The 22,246-nt window shown below is 35.9% G+C and overlaps 4 protein-coding genes across 4 annotated transcripts; 3 read left to right on the forward strand and 1 right to left on the reverse strand.

The window, feature by feature from the left end:
* Positions 1 to 1,549: 1,549 nt before the first annotated feature.
* Positions 1,550 to 3,929, forward strand: LOC147275057 (large ribosomal subunit protein eL13z-like). The gene is made up of 5 exons (XM_086256415.1): positions 1,550 to 1,665; positions 2,322 to 2,437; positions 2,582 to 2,715; positions 3,185 to 3,343; positions 3,449 to 3,929. Exons 2-5 carry the CDS (start codon positions 2,329 to 2,331, stop codon positions 3,668 to 3,670), a joined length of 624 nt encoding a protein of 207 aa, XP_086112541.1. The 5' UTR covers positions 1,550 to 1,665; positions 2,322 to 2,328; the 3' UTR covers positions 3,671 to 3,929.
* Positions 3,930 to 10,670: 6,741 nt separating this feature from the next.
* Positions 10,671 to 14,550, forward strand: LOC147275058 (uncharacterized). The gene is made up of 5 exons (XM_086228002.1): positions 10,671 to 11,058; positions 11,165 to 11,242; positions 13,050 to 13,131; positions 13,934 to 14,076; positions 14,172 to 14,550. The coding sequence occupies exons 1-5, from the start codon at positions 10,768 to 10,770 to the stop codon at positions 14,373 to 14,375; spliced, it is 798 nt and encodes a 265-aa protein (XP_086084128.1). The 5' UTR covers positions 10,671 to 10,767; the 3' UTR covers positions 14,376 to 14,550.
* Positions 14,551 to 14,684: 134 nt separating this feature from the next.
* Positions 14,685 to 15,792, reverse strand: LOC147275059 (trihelix transcription factor GT-3b-like). Its single transcript, XM_086228001.1, has 2 exons — positions 15,502 to 15,792; positions 14,685 to 15,382 (listed from the first exon to the last, which is right to left on the reverse strand). Exons 1-2 carry the CDS (start codon positions 15,790 to 15,792, stop codon positions 14,822 to 14,824), a joined length of 852 nt encoding a protein of 283 aa, XP_086084127.1. The 3' UTR covers positions 14,685 to 14,821.
* Positions 15,793 to 16,369: 577 nt separating this feature from the next.
* LOC147275060 (alcohol acyl transferase 1 allele GSa-like) lies at positions 16,370 to 19,110 on the forward strand. Its single transcript, XM_086256874.1, has 2 exons — positions 16,370 to 16,950; positions 17,995 to 19,110. The coding sequence occupies exons 1-2, from the start codon at positions 16,480 to 16,482 to the stop codon at positions 18,907 to 18,909; spliced, it is 1,386 nt and encodes a 461-aa protein (XP_086113000.1). The 5' UTR covers positions 16,370 to 16,479; the 3' UTR covers positions 18,910 to 19,110.
* Positions 19,111 to 22,246: the final 3,136 nt, after the last annotated feature.

The following is a 22,246-nucleotide window of genomic DNA, read 5'->3' on the forward strand; positions in this document are numbered from 1 at the left end:
AAGTGCTTTCGCACGTGCCTACCCTGAACTTCCGTACGTGCCACCGACCGACACCTAACATCGGAAACCCCCAACTAAAAATAAATGATTTGGCTCTCCTACAGTTTCCAATTTTACAGTGGGTCGTTAAATTGTTGTGAACAAAGTTGTCAAGCACAACTTCTGAGGTGGCAACTTTCTAGTATTGTATCAGTAACCGGCTACTTGTGCAGCCGGTTTCTCTAACCAGCTCCCCTCCCAACTCGCCCACTCACCTAGTCACCTGTCTTGACTCACGAGTGAGTTTCATATTTATTTTTTTGTTAGGAAATAATATACTCAATTTTATTGAGGAAGACTCTAATGCGAATAAACAGTAAATAAGCATAAATGCGGACGCCAACACATCAGCAACTAGTTGCAGCATATCTCAATTTCATGTGTCGACACCTTGTCTACACCATATTAGTGCTCACATTCATGCTTATCTATTGTTCATTCGCTTTAGAGCCTATCTCATACATTACTATCTAAATCGACTATTACAACCTCATTTATCACAATTAACAAAAGACTTAACACCAAAAATAAAATTAAATCTTAAGATTAGAGAGTTGATGTACATGCTAGTTGGCAGAAAAGTCAACTTTTTGAAAATATGAGAAAGAGAGTGGTACATGCTCAACTCAAGTTAATAGTAAAAAAAACAACAAATATTAATCAAAGAAAATTTACAATAAAACATGGCCGTCAAAATTTTCATAAAAAAAAATTGTTAAATGTCACGCAAGACATAGCTACGTAAGAAATATTATGCATAATCTAATCTTACTTTACTCTTTGTATACAATGCTTGCTAATAGAGGGGGAGAGTTTGCACCCATTGCTCGTTGAGGATTTTTTGTGCATCTCACGATTCTGGTGGGTCTCGCAGTTCTTGATAACTGTGACTTGTGCAATCTTGATGGTTTAGCTTAAAGGATTTATATTGAAAAAGACTAGCCAAAAAAATGGGCACTTCATCTTTAGGAGATTTTTTCTTGATTACAAATTGAAAATTCAAATCTAAGTTGGTTTAATTTGTTCATTTGGGGTTGGACTTTCGGGTCAATTTGAGTTGGGGCTTTGGACTCACCATACTTTTTATTTTCCAATGCATAGTTAACACTAAAACCTTTTAATGATAAAGAAATTATAATAATAAAAGTAATAATGATAATATTTTCAAACAAAATAATTTTATTGACTTGTGTAAGTATTGGGTTAAAAAACATTCTTCTTGACTATTATAAAATGGTTAAAGTCTTAAGGAATGATGTAAATAAAAATCATTGTAAAAAAATGGAATTTTTGGATGGGTTACGGGCTTTGGGTTTCAGGCCAGTCTTCAGATCGAGCTTTGGGCGGAGTTTCTTAAAAATTATTAGGCCCAATGGCCGCCCAAAATATTTCGGGTCCAAACATGTTTGGGCTTTATTGGGTTCAAAGCCGAATTTGGATCGAATTTTGGGCTATATTTACACCCCTACTTAAATGATATAGTATCTAAGGGCAAACTAAAAATATTCGGATAAAAAAAAAATGGGGCAATCAGAGCCGTCCAAATGGTAAGAGAAGATCATTTAAAAGCCAAAGTTTCAAAACGAAAGCCCTAACGCAGCAGCAAGCCAACCAGCGAGTAAGCAGGTATCTTCCCCTCCTTCCATTCTCTCTCTCTCTCTCTCTCTCTCTCTCTCTCTCTCTCGCAGTTTCCGCAGTTCAGTATGATGCTTTTGCCGATGTTCTGTTGTTCGTTGGATTTACGAGTAGTAAACTAGGCTTGCAAACTAGGCATAATAGGTCTTTGAACTTGAACCTGGCAAATCATTTTTACTATTGCAAGTTTTGTTCTGTAACTGATGTTTCTGGTTCCGAAAACAAGAACAGCATACCCTTAAATGTAGGATTTCTAATTGTTATTCTATTTTTTTAGGGTTAAGGTGCAATGTGCAAGCTGCGTGCATTTGTTGTCAAATGTTAAGCATTTGTCTGGTTACGATGCCAATCAAATGAACCAACCAAATTTGCTAAACCCATATTCTCTTTTAACTGGATTGTTTCAATTTTACCTCTTAAAGCTTGTCTCTGGTCATTTCAGTTAGCTTCTGAATGGGTAATGTGTTATGGAAAATGCTTTTTTATTGATGCTGGGGCTAGTTATTATATTATATGTTGGCACTAACATTTTTATCCTGATCATTGTGCTTTTTGTATTCTTTGTGCACGTTTGAGATAATATGTTAAAGAACTTGGAAAATGTGCATTGCCTTACATTTATTTTCCTGGTTTAATGGCAATTACAGGTAAACCATGGTTAAGCACAACAACGTTATACCTAGTGCACACTTCAGAAAGCACTGGCAGAATTATGTGAAAACATGGTTTAATCAGCCAGCGCGTAAGACACGGAGAAGAAAAGGTGGGAAATTAGATATTGAAGTGAAAATTCCTTGACTACTCAATCTTTGTTAATTTTGTTTGTTCTTTTTACTGTTTGGATTAGTTAATCTGATATCTTTTTATTTTTCTTCTCTATGGTCGTGTTAAATGATTCTTTCCCCAGCCCGTCAAGAGAAAGCTGTGAAGATCTTTCCTCGGCCTACATCTGGACCACTGCGACCTGTAGTTCATGGCCAAACCTTGAAGTACAATATGAAAGTAAGATCTGGCAGAGGATTTACTCTTGAAGAACTGAAGGTGAGATGATTGTTTTTGTTAGCTGTACATTGTACAAGAAATGTGTTTGTTATCTATTTTTTGGTTTAACGTTTTATAACTCCAATGGTTTTTTTTGTATAAAAGTTTATAGTGCATCCCTCATGGTAGTCTATTTCTGGAGAGTCCAATCATTAATTTTACTCATCCTGCTTATAAGAAACTATTTCTACTCCCTATTGTCCTGAGTTGCATCTTTCCCATAGAATGATTGGAATTAGCTGCAGTTTTTCTGGACATTGTCAATATTAATTGCTACTCTGAAAAATGTACCTATCTTTTGGTGCTAGAATTAAATTAAAGTGCATGGGACAGTTGAGTGTTATGGTGTGTCTATGTTATCAGGAGTTTGAAGCCCATGATTTTCATTTCTATTGAGTTCCAAATGCATGGCTAAGAATGACGGAATGTTCACTCATCTTCTGTTTGGATTATTACTTGTTTATTACAGGCTGCTGGTATCCCTAAGAAACTTGCTCCAACCATAGGCATTGCTGTTGATCATCGCCGCAAGAATCGATCACTGGAAGGTCTTCAAGCTAATGTTCAGAGGTTGAAAACCTATAAGGCCAAGCTAGTTGTCTTCCCAAGACGTGCACGAAAATTCAAGGTAAGAAATTTCTGTCATATATTAGAAATGGATGTTGAATGTGATATTCTTGGTCTTGCTATCCCTGTGCAAGTTTTAACGTTGTTGCGTAAACTTGCTATGTAGGCTGGCGATTCAAGTGCTGAGGAACTTGCCAATGCTACACAACTTCAAGGTCCTTACATGCCCATTGTAAGGGAGAAGCCAACTGTTGAGCTTGTGAAGGTTACAAATGATATGAGGGCCTTTAGGGCTTATGACAAGCTGCGTGTTGAGCGTACGAATGAACGTCATGTTGGTGCCAGGATGAAAAAGGCTGCTGAGGCAGAGAAGGAAGAGAAGAAATAGGAAGTACTAAAAGTCTATTAGTCTGCTAATTTTGTTTAGAATATTAAGATCTTTTATCTATCCATCTAGCATTGGATTTTTAGGAATCATCTGTCAGACTGCTGTTATTTCTGGTCTTTAATTGAATTAGTGTCTTGAAACAGGCTATGTTCTTATTTTTTGGAGTCCGAGTTCATTTCCTTTCATCAATCAATGTAATGTTATTGGATAATGTGTTTATGTGTTGTGGCCTCTTCTAATCATTGAAGTTGTTTAATCACTATCATTGTCTTAAAAGTTTAGGTCTGCCTTCTGGGTTTCTCTTCGTAGATGCCACATTAGATGAGCTTTGTATTCTGTGGGGCTGGCTACTTGTTAGGAGTGTTGGTAATTTTGTTAAGCTAGATCCCCTCTTACGTTCTTGCTACGTTGAGAGAGGTCTTGCTGCTCTGTTGCTGGATATTTTCTGGTGCTGTATTTGAGGTTCGAAATTCTCAAAGTCTAGTTGTAGATTGCAGTGGGCTAACTGTTGCAAAGCCTATTTAGTTACAAACTTACAATGCATTTGGATAAAGTGATTCTTTTGATCAGGTGAGGGGATTTGAAGTTTACCACTTAGATCAATGACATAGCTAGTTGGTGCATTTTGATAAAGTAATTAAAAGTACAAAATGAAAATCCAAAATATGATATGTTGTATTTTTTTCTTCATTCAGATATTTCATTTTTCTATTATTAATTCATGTATTTTCTTGGTAGATGAATCGGCATATATGGCTAGTGAAATCTCTAGAGGCTGTTACAAGTTACAACAAAAAAGAACACCAATACCGATCGAAAATCGAATATTTCTAAGCATGTATGTGATGAGATTTAGTGATAGCTAAGCACTCTCTTCTAATTACTTATCTAGTTTCTCCTGCAACATTTATCAAATTAGTGACCAGTACTTCTAAACAAGCCATAAGTACGTACTTATCTATTAGATAAAGATAAAAGTCTAATGTTAATTTCTCTCAAAGCGACATAGTTTTGGTGTAACATAATTAAAGAAAATTAAACAACTTATTTTTTAGCCACAAGATAAAAATGAAGTCATGATTAGCAGGGGAAGAGTACTTAAGAGAAGATCAGATCACATATGGATATATGTACATGAAACACTCACCCACCTGTCATCCTTGTTTTTTACTTTTTTTATCTGAATATATTTTTCTCTAACCTTCGAATAAGAATTTCACCCATTTTAGCTCTCCCAGTCGCAGAACCCAGAGAGAGAGAGAGAGAGAGAGAGAGAGAGAGAGAGAGAGAGAGAGAGAGAGAGAGAGAGAGAGAGAGAGAGAGATGACTCGGGGAAAGCAGAAGATCGAAGCGCAGAGACGAAATGCGGAGAAGAATCAGAAGCCAAAAGGGTCTCAGTTTGAAGCCAGAGCCGTCGCTCTCAAAGTCAGCTGTCCCATCTGCAAGGTGCTTGCTCTTCTATCATATCATTTTCATCTTGGCTTTTTGTTTTGTTTGGTTTTATGGAATTACCATTCTTGGGTTTAGTCGGGTCTTTATGTTAAGGTGTCTTTTTGTTCATCTTTTATGATGTATTTAGACTATTATTAAAACGAACTGATTTCTTGTTAATTTTTTTTATTCCATAAACAAACTAACATTACGAATTGATTATATGGGTCTTTAACTTTAAGTTGTTTTCAATTACTCTCTCAAAAAAACAAAGTTGTTTTCAAAACAAACAAAGAATTGTAAAGGCGATTTTTAGTTTTTCGAATTTATAGATAAATACAACCCACCTTCTACTACCAAATTACCTTCCTCCCCGCTTCTCTTATCCCCTTCTTTCTCCCTCCCTCCAATTCCTAATCACTTCCCTCTTTCTCTCTATTTTAATGTATTTTATTTGTAGTATATATTCTTTTTAATTTTGCAGAGGCCATGCGGAACCTTGAGGTCTAATATATGTAATGGGTTTGCTATGGCTAAATATATGATTTGTAATGAAATATAATGCATTGTACAAGATAGGCCAAATGAATTATGAATTTCATTTTGTTTCAGGTGTCTATTTTTATGATATATATGGGTTCATCAATTTTTTACCGTTTCTTTATAGTTTTTTTTTTTGGAGGTATTTTTGACTTTTCTTAAAACACATTAGTTCTGTGTAAATAAATAAATAAAGTACAAAGTAAAAGGACTGGAGATCATCCCATGTAACTCTTCAACCTTAGGAAAATTGTCATAGGATGCTATTTTTAGCAATAAGTCCGTAAATTTAGTTGCCCTTACTGGAATTGTGTATAGAGTAAAAGCCAGAAATAAGACATTGTATAATGGTCTACATACATGAACACCAATGTTAACAAGGGCTTTGAACACAACTCCCAAAATCAACATGTTTGATATTGTAAATGTTATTATATAGAATATATTGATCATTGTTTATGTGATCTTATGCAGCTTATGCACTCAAAGAACCATGATGCAGGACCGATAATAGTGAGATGTGTTATTTGGGTTTGCTCTGAGACCCTGTGGGTACTCTAAGAAATGAAGGATCATAGTGAGATTTTCTATTTATGGAAGTGACTCTAGTTGTTATTTTGGTCTAGATAGCCGCTTTAGAATAGATCTTGACTGTTGACAATCTTGTTAAGAGGAAGTCCTGTAGTGTAAACTGGTCTATCATGTGTAAGTGGGATGGAGGAAATAGAGTTTTATCTTCTTCTTCTTCACTACGTGGTCGCTCTAGTTTTATGGGACCTTTGGAGTTTTCTACTTGGTAGCGTTTTTGGAGAACAATAATTGTGGAGCAAGAGTTTCCTAGCATTATTCTTGTGTTCTTTGCTTACATGGATGATGGATCCATACTTTTTGAGTATATATATATATATTTTTGGATTAACTTATGTGAATGAACTACTAAACTCCCTGGTGTATATCACTTTCCACCTTGTGGTTTTCTTTGTGTGCTACTGGACGTGGTACACTTGTTTTCATCTATTAAGTCCCAAGTGGATAACTTCATTAGCATTCACTGCTAAATTATGCCTATGCATTGCTGAACCTTAAAAGGCCAGCATGAGCTCATGGAAGCTATATTTTATTGATTTCATCAATGCGAAAAACTTAAATCAGAAAACCATTTCCTGAAAATTGTCTTGATTTATCTTTTGTTGTTGTAACCTTACCTTGATATCAATCTGAAGCCATTATCTCTGCATTGAATTTGAATTTTGAGGGGCCTTGGGGGGGCTGATACGGTGGTGCCAATGATGTGATGGCTTTATGGTTGATGTTTTCAAGAAGGTGACAGTAGTACTGGGTGATAGAGGTTTTGAATATGATTGTTCATTATTGTGATTGGATTTGGTGGGTGATACAGAAGCGCTGACCTCATATTTTTGACTGAGCCTGCTCAATTTACATTTTATAGGACTCTGTCTGTAGGCCATCATGTTTGGAAAACAATCCCTTTTCTGGTGCTAACTTAAGTACCTCAGAATCCTATAAACAACTTCCATATGGGTTTCATGAGGTGCATGCATAAATTGGCCACAGTGAAAGCGTAGGCTATATCAGGTCGGGTGTGAAACAAGTAGATTGGCTTCCATACAAGTCTTTGGTAACCACCTCAATCAGTGGGATTGTTTTCTGTGTTATCCCCCAACTTATGATTTTGCTATGCTCAATAGGAGTTTCAGGATTACACCCCAACAATCTTGTTTTTTCAAGTAGTTCAAGGACTTACTTTCAAGATGAAGATGGTTTGATTTTGCAACTTCAATTCCTAGAAGTATCATAAGTCCCCAATTCTCTGATTTCAAACTCCTTCACCAAATGAGCCTTGAGTTTCCCTAGTTCTTCACATAATCACCAGTAGATACAATGTTATATACATATACAATCAGGGAAGTCAATTTACCTTGTGAGAATGTTTTGTAAATAGGTTTTGGTCTTCTTGACTCTGGTGAAAGCTAAATCATAGCATAGATTTTTAGGAACCTTTTAAACTGAGCTCTCGGTGAATGCTGCAACCCTTAAAGGGATTTCTCTAGCTTGTATACCCTTTTGGTATTGCTTGGGAACTTAAAGCTGGGAGGGGTATCCATGTATACCTTTTCTTTCAGATCTCCAATGAGATACTCATTCTTTCCCACCCTAAGTTGGCAACATCGGATAACAAAACCCGATGGAACTCATCTTAGTTACCAGAGAAAATGTCTGATGATAGTCGATACGGTAAGTATGAGTGTAGCCTTTTTGTAACAAATCTGACTTTATATCTTTTTATGGATCCATCTGTTCTATGTTTCCTGCGCCACTTGCAGGCACCAAATTTTTTCTCTCTTGGTCACTCAGTCAAGTCCCAAGTGGAATTTTTATGAAGTGCTTTCATTGTCTTCCTGCATAGTCTCCATCCACTTGGGATCTCTCAGAGCATCCTGTAGAGTTTGGGGAATATAGACCAAAGATAATCTGGAAGAGAAGGCATGATAGTCTGGTGAGAGACAATGTGAGGAAAAAAATTGGAGAGAAATAATTGGTGCAAGTCCTAATCCCCTTCCGGAGAGTGATAGGAATGGGAGGAAGATGGCCAAATGCCAGAGAGGATGGGAAGGTTTCGGAAAAGACATTGACTACTTTGGAATGCAATGAGTACAACATCCCCAGTATTGTTTTGGGTGTTCTGCAGTAAATCAAGAGATCTCGTAACCTCTAAAAGATGAGAATTCTTCCTCTCAGCTACCCCATTTTATTTAGGAGTATAGGATAGATTGATGGATAATTCCATGGGTGTGGAGATAGGAATTAAGACCCTGCTTCATATATTCCTCTCATTATCATATTGAGGAACTTGGGTTATAGAATTTAATTGGGCGACTGTGTCATAAGAGTTTTGGGAGAGTTCATGTATGTTATTTTCTCATATTGGAATGCTGTTGTTTCTTAATGCCTGTTGATGTCTTGAATATGTTTTGTGGTTGCTTTGGTGTAGGTAGCTGAAGGTTTTGGGCTTTTGTTATTTTTTTCCTTTAGAGGACACCTTGTCCTACAATTTCTTTTTGATTAATGAAGTCTTGTTTCCTATCAGAAAAAAAAAAAAAAAAAACTAGGGTCTTTATTTATGTATTTCTGTTACAGTTTATTGTGCACCACATCTGACAAAAATGTGTATTTTCAGGTTCAACTTGCAAATCCAAAGCAACTTGGTGATCACTATGCTTCCAAACATCCCAGAGAAAAGCCTCCAACTGAAACAGAATGATCCTTTTCTCATCTGAAAAAGAGTGAAAAAAAAAAAAAAAAGAAGCGAAAATCCTCGCTGTGTTGTTTTAGAACAATGTATTTCAGAAAGTTTGTTATGCATTGACTTGTATAAAATCTCTCCAACTCCCTTCCTCTGCCCCCTGTTTGTGATCCGTTGTATGACTGAAGGATAATTGATAAGATCTGTCAGATCCAGGGATACATAAGCTGTGAAATGATTGTTTTTCCATTTTGTTATTTACTTTTTGACTCAAACAACCACTATAATCCAATTACAAAGCAATAATTCACAGTGAAGGGTATATTGTTAATGCCTGATGGGCAGAAGATGGTGAACTACTTTGGAGACTTGCTAGTTAATCAACCTGACCATGCCCCTCTTCTTAGGTTCTCAATATCCAGATCAATGCCGAAAAATGGCCAGTAGCTATTACGTGCTACTATTATAAACCAATTACAATGCTCTTTGGCCACCTTATACTCCATATACATATGGAGCTTCAGTCCGTTGACTACGTTCTATTGAAACAGATAATCATCGAAGAAAACAGTCTACGAGAGTGAAAAAAGTCTCCAAGTATTTTATTAAAAACTTAATATATATGTTTGTAGCCAATTCTTGTAGAAAATATAAAGGAAAATCTTTATTAACAAAGACAACAAATGCTAATCTTAATTGAAAAAGGTTCATTCATTTTAATTACTAAATTTTAATAATTTTTTAGTTTAGGTATCAAAATTAAATAGCATTTTAGATTAAATACTAGTTGAAAAGTCAAACAAAATAATAAAGTAAAATGTATTAGAATTTACAAATATTACATCACATGCTACTACAATAAAAAAATAAAAATAATATTACATCACAAATATTACATTAATTTATACTATATTGTATTAAAAAAAAAAATCAATTCAGTCACAATTTAACTGTGACTGTCTTGGTAAATTGAAAGAGACAACTCACACTACTATATTATGTATTATTTTGAGTAAAAGTATTGTTTTTACCTCTATTTATAAAATATTGTAGTATAATTTTTTTTAAAAAATTTAATTAAGTCACAATTTAATTATGACTGTCTCACAACTTAAATGTGACTGTCGTTCAGTCACAACTAAATTTGAAGTTGTGAGTGTCGTACAGTCACAACTAAATGTAAAGTTGAGACTACATTAGCAAATTTTCAAGATAATATAAAAGCTTCAAGGGCAATTTTGTTAAAACCTTATAAATTTTAACTAACATACATCATATGTGAGGCAAAGAACAAAAATGTCAAATGGAAAAGGCTCAAATCAAATGGGCCAACATATTTGTGACCTAATCTAGAAACCTACATTTAAATTTGGTAGTTTAATTGAAATATTATATGGTCTTTCATGTTATACCAAAAAATTATTGAAATTTGATATTTAATCTTAATTTTCTGTAATTGAAAAGAATAAAATATCTATAAAATTACCAAGAACTGAAAGATAGAAGTTTGACTCTAAGAATGTAAAGTTGTCGTGCATCAACGTGTCTTTGGGGGTCCTTTTCTTCCCGGGTGACTGAACTATCAGCCTTGTGCATGGTGTTCAGTTTGCTTTGTCATCTTTTACTTTTGGTTTGTGTCAAGAGTTGAGAATGGTGTGGCCCATCCAATTTGTGCCAAGAGTTGCGAATGGTGTGGTCCATTAATTGATTTCATATGCAGCATATGATATGCATTATCTCTGAATGATTGTGTATTATGTATGATTGCGCTCTACTTTCTGACCTGATTAAATAAAAGTCTTTTAAATAGTGAGAACCATCTCAGACAACTTTACCTTCCCATTTCAACGTCTTTACCTTGATGATGACACTGCCTCGGCCTTTCCTCTCAAAACCAATGAAAACAGCACCACCACCTTTGCCATACTTGCACAGAAGTTCAAAATTGACTCCAAATTTGAATGGGGTCTCTGGGTTTAGTCCCCATGCTTTCAAACTCCTTGTGTCCATGGCTGCCAGCTCCAGACCTGGCGTTTCTTCTGCCCCACAACACTCTTCGTCCCCACCCACCCAATCCAATATCGTCTCTGACTCCGGCTTCTCTCAGAATTCACCATTTAAACTACAACCCATTGAGGAAGACTTAGAGAAGGTACGAATGTCATACTTATGGTCCATAATTTAACCTCTACTCATTTTGGCATAGTAATTAAAGATTTTTTGTTTTTGTGTTTTTGGGTGTTTGGGTGGATATGTAGGTAATATACAGATGCCGCTTCTTGGCCTTTATGGGTGTTTTGGGGTCTTTGATTGGGTCGTTTCTATGTTTCATCAAGGTATGATTATTAAATCCATGAGATTACTTTTATTAATTCTACTTGTAGTCGAACCATGTTTTGATTCTGCCCTTCTTTTTTTCCTTTTAGTTGTTAAATTATAATTGTTGTTTTGAATTCCCATCCCCGAATTCCTTCCTCTTTTTATCAATATATAAGGCAACCTTTTTCCTTTGTTGTTGAAAGATGTCTAACAATAAATGTTAAGTGTAGAATGCAAGAAAAATAAGGTTTGGTAATGGTAGAAAATAATGTATGGCAAAAGGGCCAAAATGAGGTATCTTCAGTGTGTTGGGGTTGACCAACAATGATCACAAATGACTACATTCTTTCACCCTTTGAAAGACTTATGTTCTCCCTTCTTTTTACCAACTTCAGATGCCCAAGATTCAGAGGCTTCTGATGGGGTTTTGCATCGAATTCATCACCTTCCTTCGGGATTTCACGCTAAACATTAGAGAAAGATGGTAGTTCAGTACTTTTGACAATGTGACTGCCAAGATCTGGTCATGTATAGTTAGGGGTGGTGATGTATAGTTCCGTACTTTTCAAAATAGCATAGTTGCAGTATATAGACCTGGTCATACATAGTTAGGGGTGGTGATTTTTTGACCTACAAAATAGGTAAGTCTGGGGAGAAAGGTTGTATCTCTAGTCAAGTTGGGGATGATTACAGGTTTACTCACACCATAAATCTGTCAACATGCTGAGTTTACTCTTATTGTTGTTTGCTGTAGAAGTGCTCTCTTATGGTTGAAAGAGCTCAAAAGAAAAATTGTTATGATTTGAACAGCCAAGTTGGAACGAAATGCGCTTAAAATCAGCATAGCTGAAATGGATACCTTAAGATGGATGGTAATATGTTCAAAAATATATAATTAATTAATGCCTTTGTAACAAGATAGAGGCAAGAGGGAAAGAAAACAAGCTCAAATGGTTATGTAATGTACTATATATACAGTATAAAGAGGTATATTAGGTGGTAAGAGTCTGCTGTGATTGGAGGATTTTAATTCCCTCCATTTGAACTACAAATGTGGAGGTTCAGTTGATGAAATTCAATGATTACATCATGAATGGATGTGCAGAAAAGAATTCACCATGAAAAAGACATGCTGTTGATTAGGATTTACAGATCGGCTTGTTTTGCATTCCAAGGTATTGACAATGTAGTGAGAGGATCGTTGGTGACCAGAATTTGATGAGAGGCAGGGGCAGGCCTTTTTGTGGTCATGCGTGGAGGTGGAGGCACACTGACCTTCGATGGAAATGATTCTGAAGAGGTTCCACCAACTGCAAGTTTCTGAGTCTGTTGGTGTGTTGATGTCTGGAGAAAGAGAGCGACCAGTGGCAACAGTGCATAGTGGTGCAATGGGTGTGGATACTAATGATTTTCTGTGATTTATGTAGCTCTGAACATAACCGCTCATGTTTGGCAAAAGAAAAGAATGTTAAGAGGAGTTTGATCAAGAAAAGAACGTTAATACTGGATGTTATGGGTTGGCATCACAAAAGCAAAATGGAATTCAAAGGGTGATTTGGTAGTACCATATGTATTAAAGAATAAGAAGCAAAAGGCTCAAAGAGAAGTATAGCTTCCATTAAAGATTAATGCTCTTTGGATTTGGCAGTGCCATATATATTCATCTGACAAAAGAATAAAGTGGACAATATCTTATATTTTTCCCAGTTTTTTATATGTAACAAACCTTTAGTCACATACTCACATGATTCATGATAAATTGATCTTTCGACACGTGGCTCTCTCTTTAATGCATTGATTTGCAATGTTGACCTTGATATGCAGGGCTGCACTTATGTTGTACAGTCTTTCATGGAATACTTTGTAAATGGCGGTAAAGTGATTTGGTTGCTGGTTGAGGCCATTGGTGAGTGCCCAACATTATATTTGTTATAACTGTTGTTACCTTTTATTGTCCTTGATTTAAGAACCATAAAACAAATATTGGTTTTACTAGAGATATTTTTCAAGTTAAAGAGAGAGCAAGCAAGAGGAAAACATCAAAGAAATGGTTTGTCTTAGAATTTGACAGCCAGAAAAAAGAAGAGAATTATATATTCTGGAGTAATGAATTTGATTGGAAGTCTACGATACTATAACATGGAAACCTAATAAAACTTTATCCCAGCCCCTAAAATTAATGTATTTTCAGCCATCCAAGATAACTATGTAAGAGATTCTGAAATTAAGGCCATTCAAATCCAATTCAAAAAGAAAAATTTCAGTCATTGGACTTAAACTGAGACTAGTTGGGTTATGACTATGACAGTCGATGATTCACTCTCTTTGATGACTAAGCCAAGTAAAGTGGTCATTTTTTGACGGAATTCTTGACTGAGTCGATGAAATGGTATATTTCAAGTTTTAACACAAAAATAAAGTCCAGGGATCGATTTGGCATAAAAAAAGTTCAAGGGATAAAGGGGAAGAAGGATCAAAGTTCAGGGGTCATATTTCTTAAAAATAAAATAAATTGGATTTAGAGCACCTTAAGGTGTTGCAGTTAGAGTTAGAGTAGACATCACCAATAAAAAATTGATGGATTTGGGACAATATAGGACATAAGCCCCCTATATTGAAATTTATTGTTGATACAGCAGATCTTTGTTTTCTGTTTATAAAAGCATGCATTCTGCTCCATGCTAACTACTGTTTTATGGCATGTTTAGATGTTTATCTTTTGGGAACAGTGATGTTGGTGTTTGGAATGGGTCTTTATGAGCTTTTTATCAGCAATCTCGACATTGTGAAGTCTTTGTCAGAGGATAAAGCTCGTTACAGATCAAATCTTTTCGGCATGTTCGTTCTAAAGGTTAGAGTGAATTTTCTTGGATCTGAGCATTGCTTTTAGCCTTGGTTTTCAGAAAGGGATTTATCATGCTACATGATCTATTTCCCTTTTTACAGGAACGACCAAAATGGTTAGATATAACAAGTGTGAATGAGCTGAAAACAAAGCTTGGCCATGTAATAGTGATGATCCTTATAATTGGCTTGTTGGAGAAGAGTATGAAAGCAGTTGTACAATCTCCTCTGGACTTGCTTTGCTTTTCCGCCTCCATCCTCGTTTCTTCTGGTTGCCTGTTTTTACTGTCAAAGCTCAATGACTAGAAATGAAAGCCCTCTGTACATAGTTTTTACAGAGCTTGTTAATGAAATGAGGGTATGTGTAAGAACCTTCGTGTATGCTTATTTAGTGAGGGTATGTGTAAGAACATTATTCCAGTTATATGTATACATAAACAACACTTGCTCCAATACAGTGATAAACTTCTCTTTTCTTGTATTTTGAAAAACGAAGGAAGCAAACAGAAGGTAGTCTATGCTCAAAGCTACAAATCAAAAGGTATCAAATTCTACATCTTAACATCCATGGAAGAATATCTATGGATGTGAGTATAGCCTACAAATCAAAAGGCATCCAATTCTACATCTTAACATCCATGGAAGAATATCTATGGATGTGAGTATAGCCAGTAAAGGACTACCAAACTAAAAAAATCAAATTTGGTGATATCCAGTAGAAAGTAAACCCAAGAAGCATTCAGCACAGAAGCTCAGAAATTAGTTTGGTTGATTAGATTGTTGAAGAGGGTGGTCAAGAGGGCATCCCTCTTCTCAGCTCGGCTCTCTTCTCTTATCCTTCTCTGTTCTTCCTTCTCCCTCCAAGCCTGCTCAACCACTAATCTCTCCCTCTCCACCTTCTCCATTTTATGTCGCCATTCTTGCTCAAACATCTGTCGCTCCTGCGATCGCCTCTCCATCATTTCCCTCCACTCAATCTCCATCTTCTGCTGCTGCTGAAAAAACTCCCTCAGCATCACCTGCACACTAGTCCCACTGCTACAACTTGCAGCATTGGTTACTCGCGGCATAACGAATCTTTCAGTTTCAGCCTTCATTTTCTTACGATTATGATTGGCATTGCTATCAGTATCATCCTCATCCGAGGATCGGCCTGCCCTTGATTTCTTCACCCTTTTCGAGGAGGGGGCAGAACCCACCTCGGATTCGACAAGTAATCGCTGCATGTTCTTTTCTCTTTCAGCAAATACCGCGTGCAATTCCTCAAAGAATGGACATTGCTGCCCACTCTCTGGATCAGAGGTCTCCTTCCCCTGAACAAGTGTATTACCATTACTAGTGTTTGTAATGTGGGTTTCAAGTTTCAACCTAAATCCATTGCCCAAAAAATCCTAAATTGTGAAATTCAATTGTGTGGAAATTGGCAACATACCTTGTAGCGAATGAGGAGGTTCTTCCACTTGCACTTGCACTGCTCAGGGGTCCGATTGAAGCCTCTGTGAGTCATCGCAGAGCTCACAGCTTCCCACAGGGCTTTGCTGCGCTTGGCCACATTGGAGTCCCTCTCCAGTTCCCCACGGATCGCGATCAGCTCCCTCGTCTCGTCCTGGACCCACTGCCCTCCTGCAGTGGGCCCACTCGCCATCGGCATCATCCTCATCATCCCTACTCCTCCACCTCCCAATCCCATGCTCTCTTCCTCATCTCCACCTCCCCCGTACATCTCCCCCTTCTACGACACCGTTCGCTGCTCCCAAAAACTAAAGCCTTAAATAATTAACCATTTAACTCTTAAGTAACTATTTAAGTCTTTTTTTTTTTTGCCACTTGTAACTATTTAAGTCTTAAGTAAGGCTTTATACTTAAATAGTTAAATGTAAAGCCTTATTTAAAAAAAAAAAAAAAACATTAAAGTTTTTAAAAATATATTTTTTAAAAAACATTAAAGTTTTATGTAAATATTTAAATGGAATGTTTTTTTTTTTTGGCCATATATTTAAATGGAATGTTATCCATGAAAATGGATAGCATTCCTGATAAAGTTTTTCCGTTTCATGATAACATTCCTGATAAAGTTTTTCCGGTCCATATTCACTTCCACAGTTCCACGTTAATTGTGCCACATAGATGTTTCTTACTTACCACACTTGACATGGAATTACAACCACCTAAATTAAATAACTGACAAAAAAAAAAAAAAGGAAGAAAAAATAATAGCCACAATATTTGAAGGCATGCTGTGGGTCGAACGGGGGTGGGATAAAGGCTATAAATACCGACTAATGTATCACTTGGTTGTATAGAGCCTCTCCAAAACGCTATGGCCTTGTTTGGTCATGTCCTGTCCTGATCGATCTCTCCTGTTAATAGTACTCAATCTTGTCCTGCATTTCAAACGAGGTTTATATGCATGAAATTAATGGCGTCCCCGTGCTCCTTCGAATTTCAGGTGAATCGATTGGAGCCAAAACTCATAAGACCTGCAAGGCCAACACCTCGTGAAGTAAAGCTGCTCTCAGATATTGATGACCAGGAAGGCTTAAGGTTCCAGGTTCCAGTGATCATGTCCTACAAGAATAATCATGATCAAATAATGAAAGAAAATCATGATTATTATGACCCCATTATGGTGATTAAGGAAGCAGTGGGTAGAGCATTAGTTTATTACTACCCTTTAGCTGGTAGGCTGAGAGAAGGACCCAACAGAAAGCTGATGGTAGATTGCAATGGAGAAGGTGTCTTGTTCATTGAGGCTAATGCTGATGTCACGCTTGAGCAACTTGGGAATACAATTCTACCACCTTGTCCATTCTTAGAGGACTTCCTATCTAATGTCCCAGGCTCTGATGGTATTCTTGGCTGCCCTTTGTTGTTACTTCAGGTATGTACTGACTACTGAGTACTCAACTTAATTAATTAATTACATATATGTTACAATTAGCTAGTATTTGTTTTGTATTGCACTATGTTAGCTATTTGTTAAAAGGTATTCTTCTACTTTTCAATATTTATAAATATATATACATGACCATGTTAGCTATTTGTTTAAAGGTATTTTTTTCCGTCATGTCTGAGAGATTTCAAGTTCAAATCCACTTCAATCTTTCAAATAAAACTTTTTAGAGCATTTATGTATGTGTATAACTGTATATATATATATATATATAGTAGATTTACGGATGTACTAACTATATCTTTTTAGTCATAAAAGATATAGCCAGGTACAAACTATATTAATGTCATTCATTTTTTTCATACCATTAAAGCCAGCCTTCATCAAATTTTGCTGAACTTAAAGATGAAGATTGTGTCATGGATTTTTCTTCACGGACAATTATGAAATTCTATAACTTTCATTACATGGAGTGTGAGAACTGAGAAGTTTATTTTGAATTGAGTGGATATATCATTTTCCAAAAATAAATATTATTGGATATATTCTTTAAATGAATTAACTATTTAACGAATGGCTTGTAACGTACATATGAGTCTTCTGACTAATTACTAGCTAGCTAGCCAACTGTTTTATTCAATACAGATAAAACTAAGACAAATATAGGCTTAATTGCATAGCAAGATTTTAAGAAAATGCGCGTGGGCGCGCCCATATTTAGCTAGACAAAAATGTAAATGATGATTGACTTTATCCAAAGAAAAACAAAGTTAAGTAGCTAAAGGGACTTTGGCTCCTTCTGGATCTGAATTAGGCGAAGGTTACAATCAATATTATGATCATGTCGATTAGGCATCAATAATTTTCAATGCCTAATCTACTTTGCTGGCGGCAGTTAATTAATTAGCATGGTTATCACTTATCAACATTAATTTCCATGTTGAAACTATGCTTAAATTGAAATAGGCTTCATTGTTGTACTTGTATTCCCTAATGCACAGTTGGGTTTTGAACCTTTGCCAATGTATGTAGGTGACTCGTCTCAAATGTGGAGGTTTTATATTTGCATTGCGCGTAAACCACACAATGTGTGATGCACCTGGGTTGATCCAGTTCTTTAATGCAGTTGGGGAGATGGCACAAGGCGTAGATGCACCATCCATTCCACCAGTGTGGCGGCGAGAGCTATTGAATGCCCGAGATCCACCGCGAATTACATGTATGCATCATGAATATGAGCAAGTGTTTAATTCTCAAGGCTCCTTTGCAACCATGGACCAGACAAATGTGACCCAACTATCTTTGTTTTTTGGTCCCAACGAGATAAGGGCTCTTAGGAAACAGGCTCCACCACACCTCTCCACCACCTGCTCTAAATTTGAGTTGATAACAGCTTGTTTGTGGAAATGTCGCACACTTGCATTTGAAATGAATCGAGAAGATGTTGTTCGACTTTCATTCACTATCAATGCACGAGGCAAAAACTACTATAATATACATCTTCCTTTGGGATACTATGGCAATGCATTTGCATTCCCAGCTGCGGTTTCAAAGGTCGAAGCTTTATCTAAAAATCCATTGGGATATGCGTTGGAGTTGGTGAAGAAGACAAAAGCTAAAATGAGTGGAGACTACATAAGATCGGTGGCTGATCTTATGGTAATAAGAGGACGACCTCTATATTCATTGACAGGGAACGACTTCATCGTTTCTGACACAACACGCGCTCGTTTTGGAGAGGTCAATTTCGGGTGGGGAAAGCCTGTATTTGCTGGACCTGCCAAGGCCTTGAGTATAATTAGCTTCTATATTCACCACAAAAACAAGAAAGATGAGGACGGCATTTTGGTACCAATATGTTTGCCATTGTCAAGCGTTGACAGATTTCAGCATGAGCTCAAGCGGATGACTCTGGAGCCTTTGGAGGAGAACATATTATCAAATTAAACCAGCTGCTAAGATTAAGTCAATGCTGTAATGAATTTCCCGATCAGTTACCAAATTCTAAATAAATCACTAAGATATTTTAAAATTACATAATACTCAGTGGGGTCTTTTATTTTTTGTCATAAATGTCAATATTGTTTTGTAATTTTATTTAATTTTAGTCGATAAGCTCAATTCATTTGGATCGTAAAATTTACAGAACCCTAAACTATGCCTTTATTTTTTGCCCTAACGACATTGCAAGTTATGTCGTGACACTTCCCAAGTTACACTTTAGAGTTTCTCAAGTCCTACCTTAGGGCATCTCAAGTCGTTCCTCAGGGCACATCAAATTGTACATTGAAATTTCAGTTCGTAACTCGAGACATTTTAAGTATTTATAACTTTGATGCATTGAATATTTAACTGAGTGACAAACGTGACAATTCCCAAGTCATATGGTAAAGTTTCTCAAGTCTTGCCTTAGGTTTTCTCAAGTCGTTTCTTAAAAATTTCAGTTTGTAGTTCGATGCATTTTAAGTGTTTATAACTTTGATGCAATGAATATTGTACCTAATGATATCGCAAGTCATGTCGTAACACTTCTCAAGTCATACCTTAGAAATTCTCAAATTGTTCCTTAAAAATTTCAATTCATAACTCAATACATTTTAAGTGTTTATAACTTTGATTCATTCAAAATTATATCTAGCTAGAATATATTTGCTAGAATATATAAAAAATTCACATTTATGCTATAATTTTTTTTTATGAGACATCAAATTGAGAAATTTTCCTCAAATATACAATTATTTCCTTATAAAAAATTTACATATGTTTTTGTAATTAAAATTATGAGATAACTGACACTTCTATCTCTAGATAAATGCCTTCAAGGATAAACCAACTCATCTCTCTGACAGATTAGTGATATAAAGATTTAAAATTCTCAAGTAACGACTTGGGATGCCTTATGATACGACTTGAGAAACTTCAAGGTATGACTTTGAAAGCGTCAAAACATGACTTGAGATGTCACTAAGTACAATTTGAAATGCATCAAGGTTATAAACATTTAAAATACATTGAGCTATGAACTAAAATTCTTAAGGAATGACTTATCATCCCTAAGGAACGACTTGAGATCCCCTAAGGTACGACTTGAGAAACTCTTGGGTATGACTTTGGAAGTGTCAACATATGACTTGAGATGTTACTTAGTACAATTTGAAATACATCAAGGGTATAAACATTTAAAATCCTTAGAGCTACTAGCTGAAATTCTCAATGAACGACTTGAGCTGCCATAAGGAACGACTTGAGATGCCCTAAGGTACAATATGAGAAATTCTAAGGTATGACTTTAGAAGTGTCAAAACATGACTTGAGATATTACTACTTACAATTTTAAATGCATCAAAGGTATAAACATATTTAAAATGCCTCGATCTACAAACTAAAATTCTCAAGGAACGACTTGAGATGCTCTAAGGAACGACTTGAGATGCTCTAAGGAACGACTTGAGATGCTCAAAGACATGACTTGAGAAACTATAGGGTATGACTTTAGAAGTTTCAAAACATAACTTAGATTTCACTAGGTACAATTGAAATGCATAAAGAGTAAAAACATTTAAAATTCTAAATGAAAGACTTGAGATACCCTAAAGAACAACTTGAGATGTCATAAGGCACGACTTCAGAAACTCTAGTGTATGAATTTAGAAGTGTCAACACATGACTTGAGATGTCACTATATATAATTTGAAATGCATCAAGGGTATAAACATTTCAAATGCCTCGAGTTACGAACTGAAATTCTCAAGAAACGACTTGAGATGTCTTAAGAAACGACTTGAAATGCCCAAAGGCACGACTTGAGAAATTCTAAGATATGACATTAGAAGTGTCAAATCATGACTTGGGATGTCAGTAGGTTCAATTTGAAATATATTAAGGGTATAAACATTTAAAATTTTAAAACAATGACTTGAGATATATACCCTAAGTAACGATTTGAGATGCCTTAAAGCACGACTTGGGAAACTTTAGAGTATGACTTTAGAAGTGTCCAAACATGAATTGAGATGTCACTGAGTACAATTTGAAATGTATCAAGGGTATAAACATTAAAAATTCCTAGAACTACAAGTTGAAATTCTAAAGAAACGACTTGGGATGCTCTAAGGAACGACTTGAGATACCCAAATGAACGACTTGAGATACCCAAAGGCACGACTTGAGAAACTATATGATATGACTTTAGAAGTGTCAAAACATGACTTGAGATGTCACTAAGTACATTTTGAAATGCATTAAGCATATAATAACTCGAGCTACGAACTGAAATTCTTAAGGAACGACTTAAGATGCACTAAGGAACGACTTAAGATGCACTAAGGAACGACTTGATATCCTCTAAGGCACGACTTGAGAAACTCTTAGGTATGACTTTGGAAGCGTCAAAACATGACTTGTGATGTCACTTAAAACAATTTGAAATGCATCAAGGGTATAAAAAATTAAAATCACTCGAGCTATTAACTAAAATTCTTAAGGAGCGACTTGAGATGCCTTACGGAAAGACTTGAGATGCCCTAAGACACGACTTGAGAAACTCTAGGGTATAACTTTAGAAGTTTCAAAACATGACTTGAGATGTCACTAGGTATAATTTAAAATGCATGAAAGGTATAAACATTTAAAATTCTCAAGGACAACTTGAGATAACCTAAGGAACGACTTGAGATGCCCTAAGTTACAACTTGAGAAACTCTAGGGTATGACTTTAGAAGTGTCAAAACATGACTTGGGATGTCACTTGGTACAATTTGAAATGCATCAACGGTATAAACATTTAAAATCCCTTGAGCTACTAACTGAAATTCTCAATAAACGACTTGGGATGCATTAAGGAACGACTTGAGATGCCCTAATGTAAGACTTGAGAAACTCTAAGGTATGACTTTAGAAGTTTCAAAAACATGACCTGAAATGTCACTAGATACAATTGGAAATGCATGAAAGGTATAAACATTTAAAATTCTCAAGGAACGACTTGAGATGTTCTAAGGAACAAATTGGGATGCCCTAAGGAACGACTTTGGATGCCCTAAAACACGATTTGAGAAACCATAAGGTATGACTTTAGAAGTATCAAAACATGACTCGGTATGTCACTTTGCACAATTTAAAATGCATCAAGGGTATAAACATTTAAAATCCCTTGAGCTAATAAACTGAAATTCTCAAGGAACGACTTGAGATGCATTAAGGAACGACTTGAGAAACTCTTGGGTATGACTTTAGAAGTTTCAAAACATGACTTGGAATGTCACTGGATACGTATAATTTGAAA

The sequence above is a fragment of the Dryas octopetala genome, chromosome 9 (assembly GCF_963921425.1).
Source record: "Dryas octopetala chromosome 9, drDryOcto1.1, whole genome shotgun sequence".
NCBI classification, from domain to species: Eukaryota; Viridiplantae; Streptophyta; class Magnoliopsida; order Rosales; family Rosaceae; genus Dryas; species Dryas octopetala.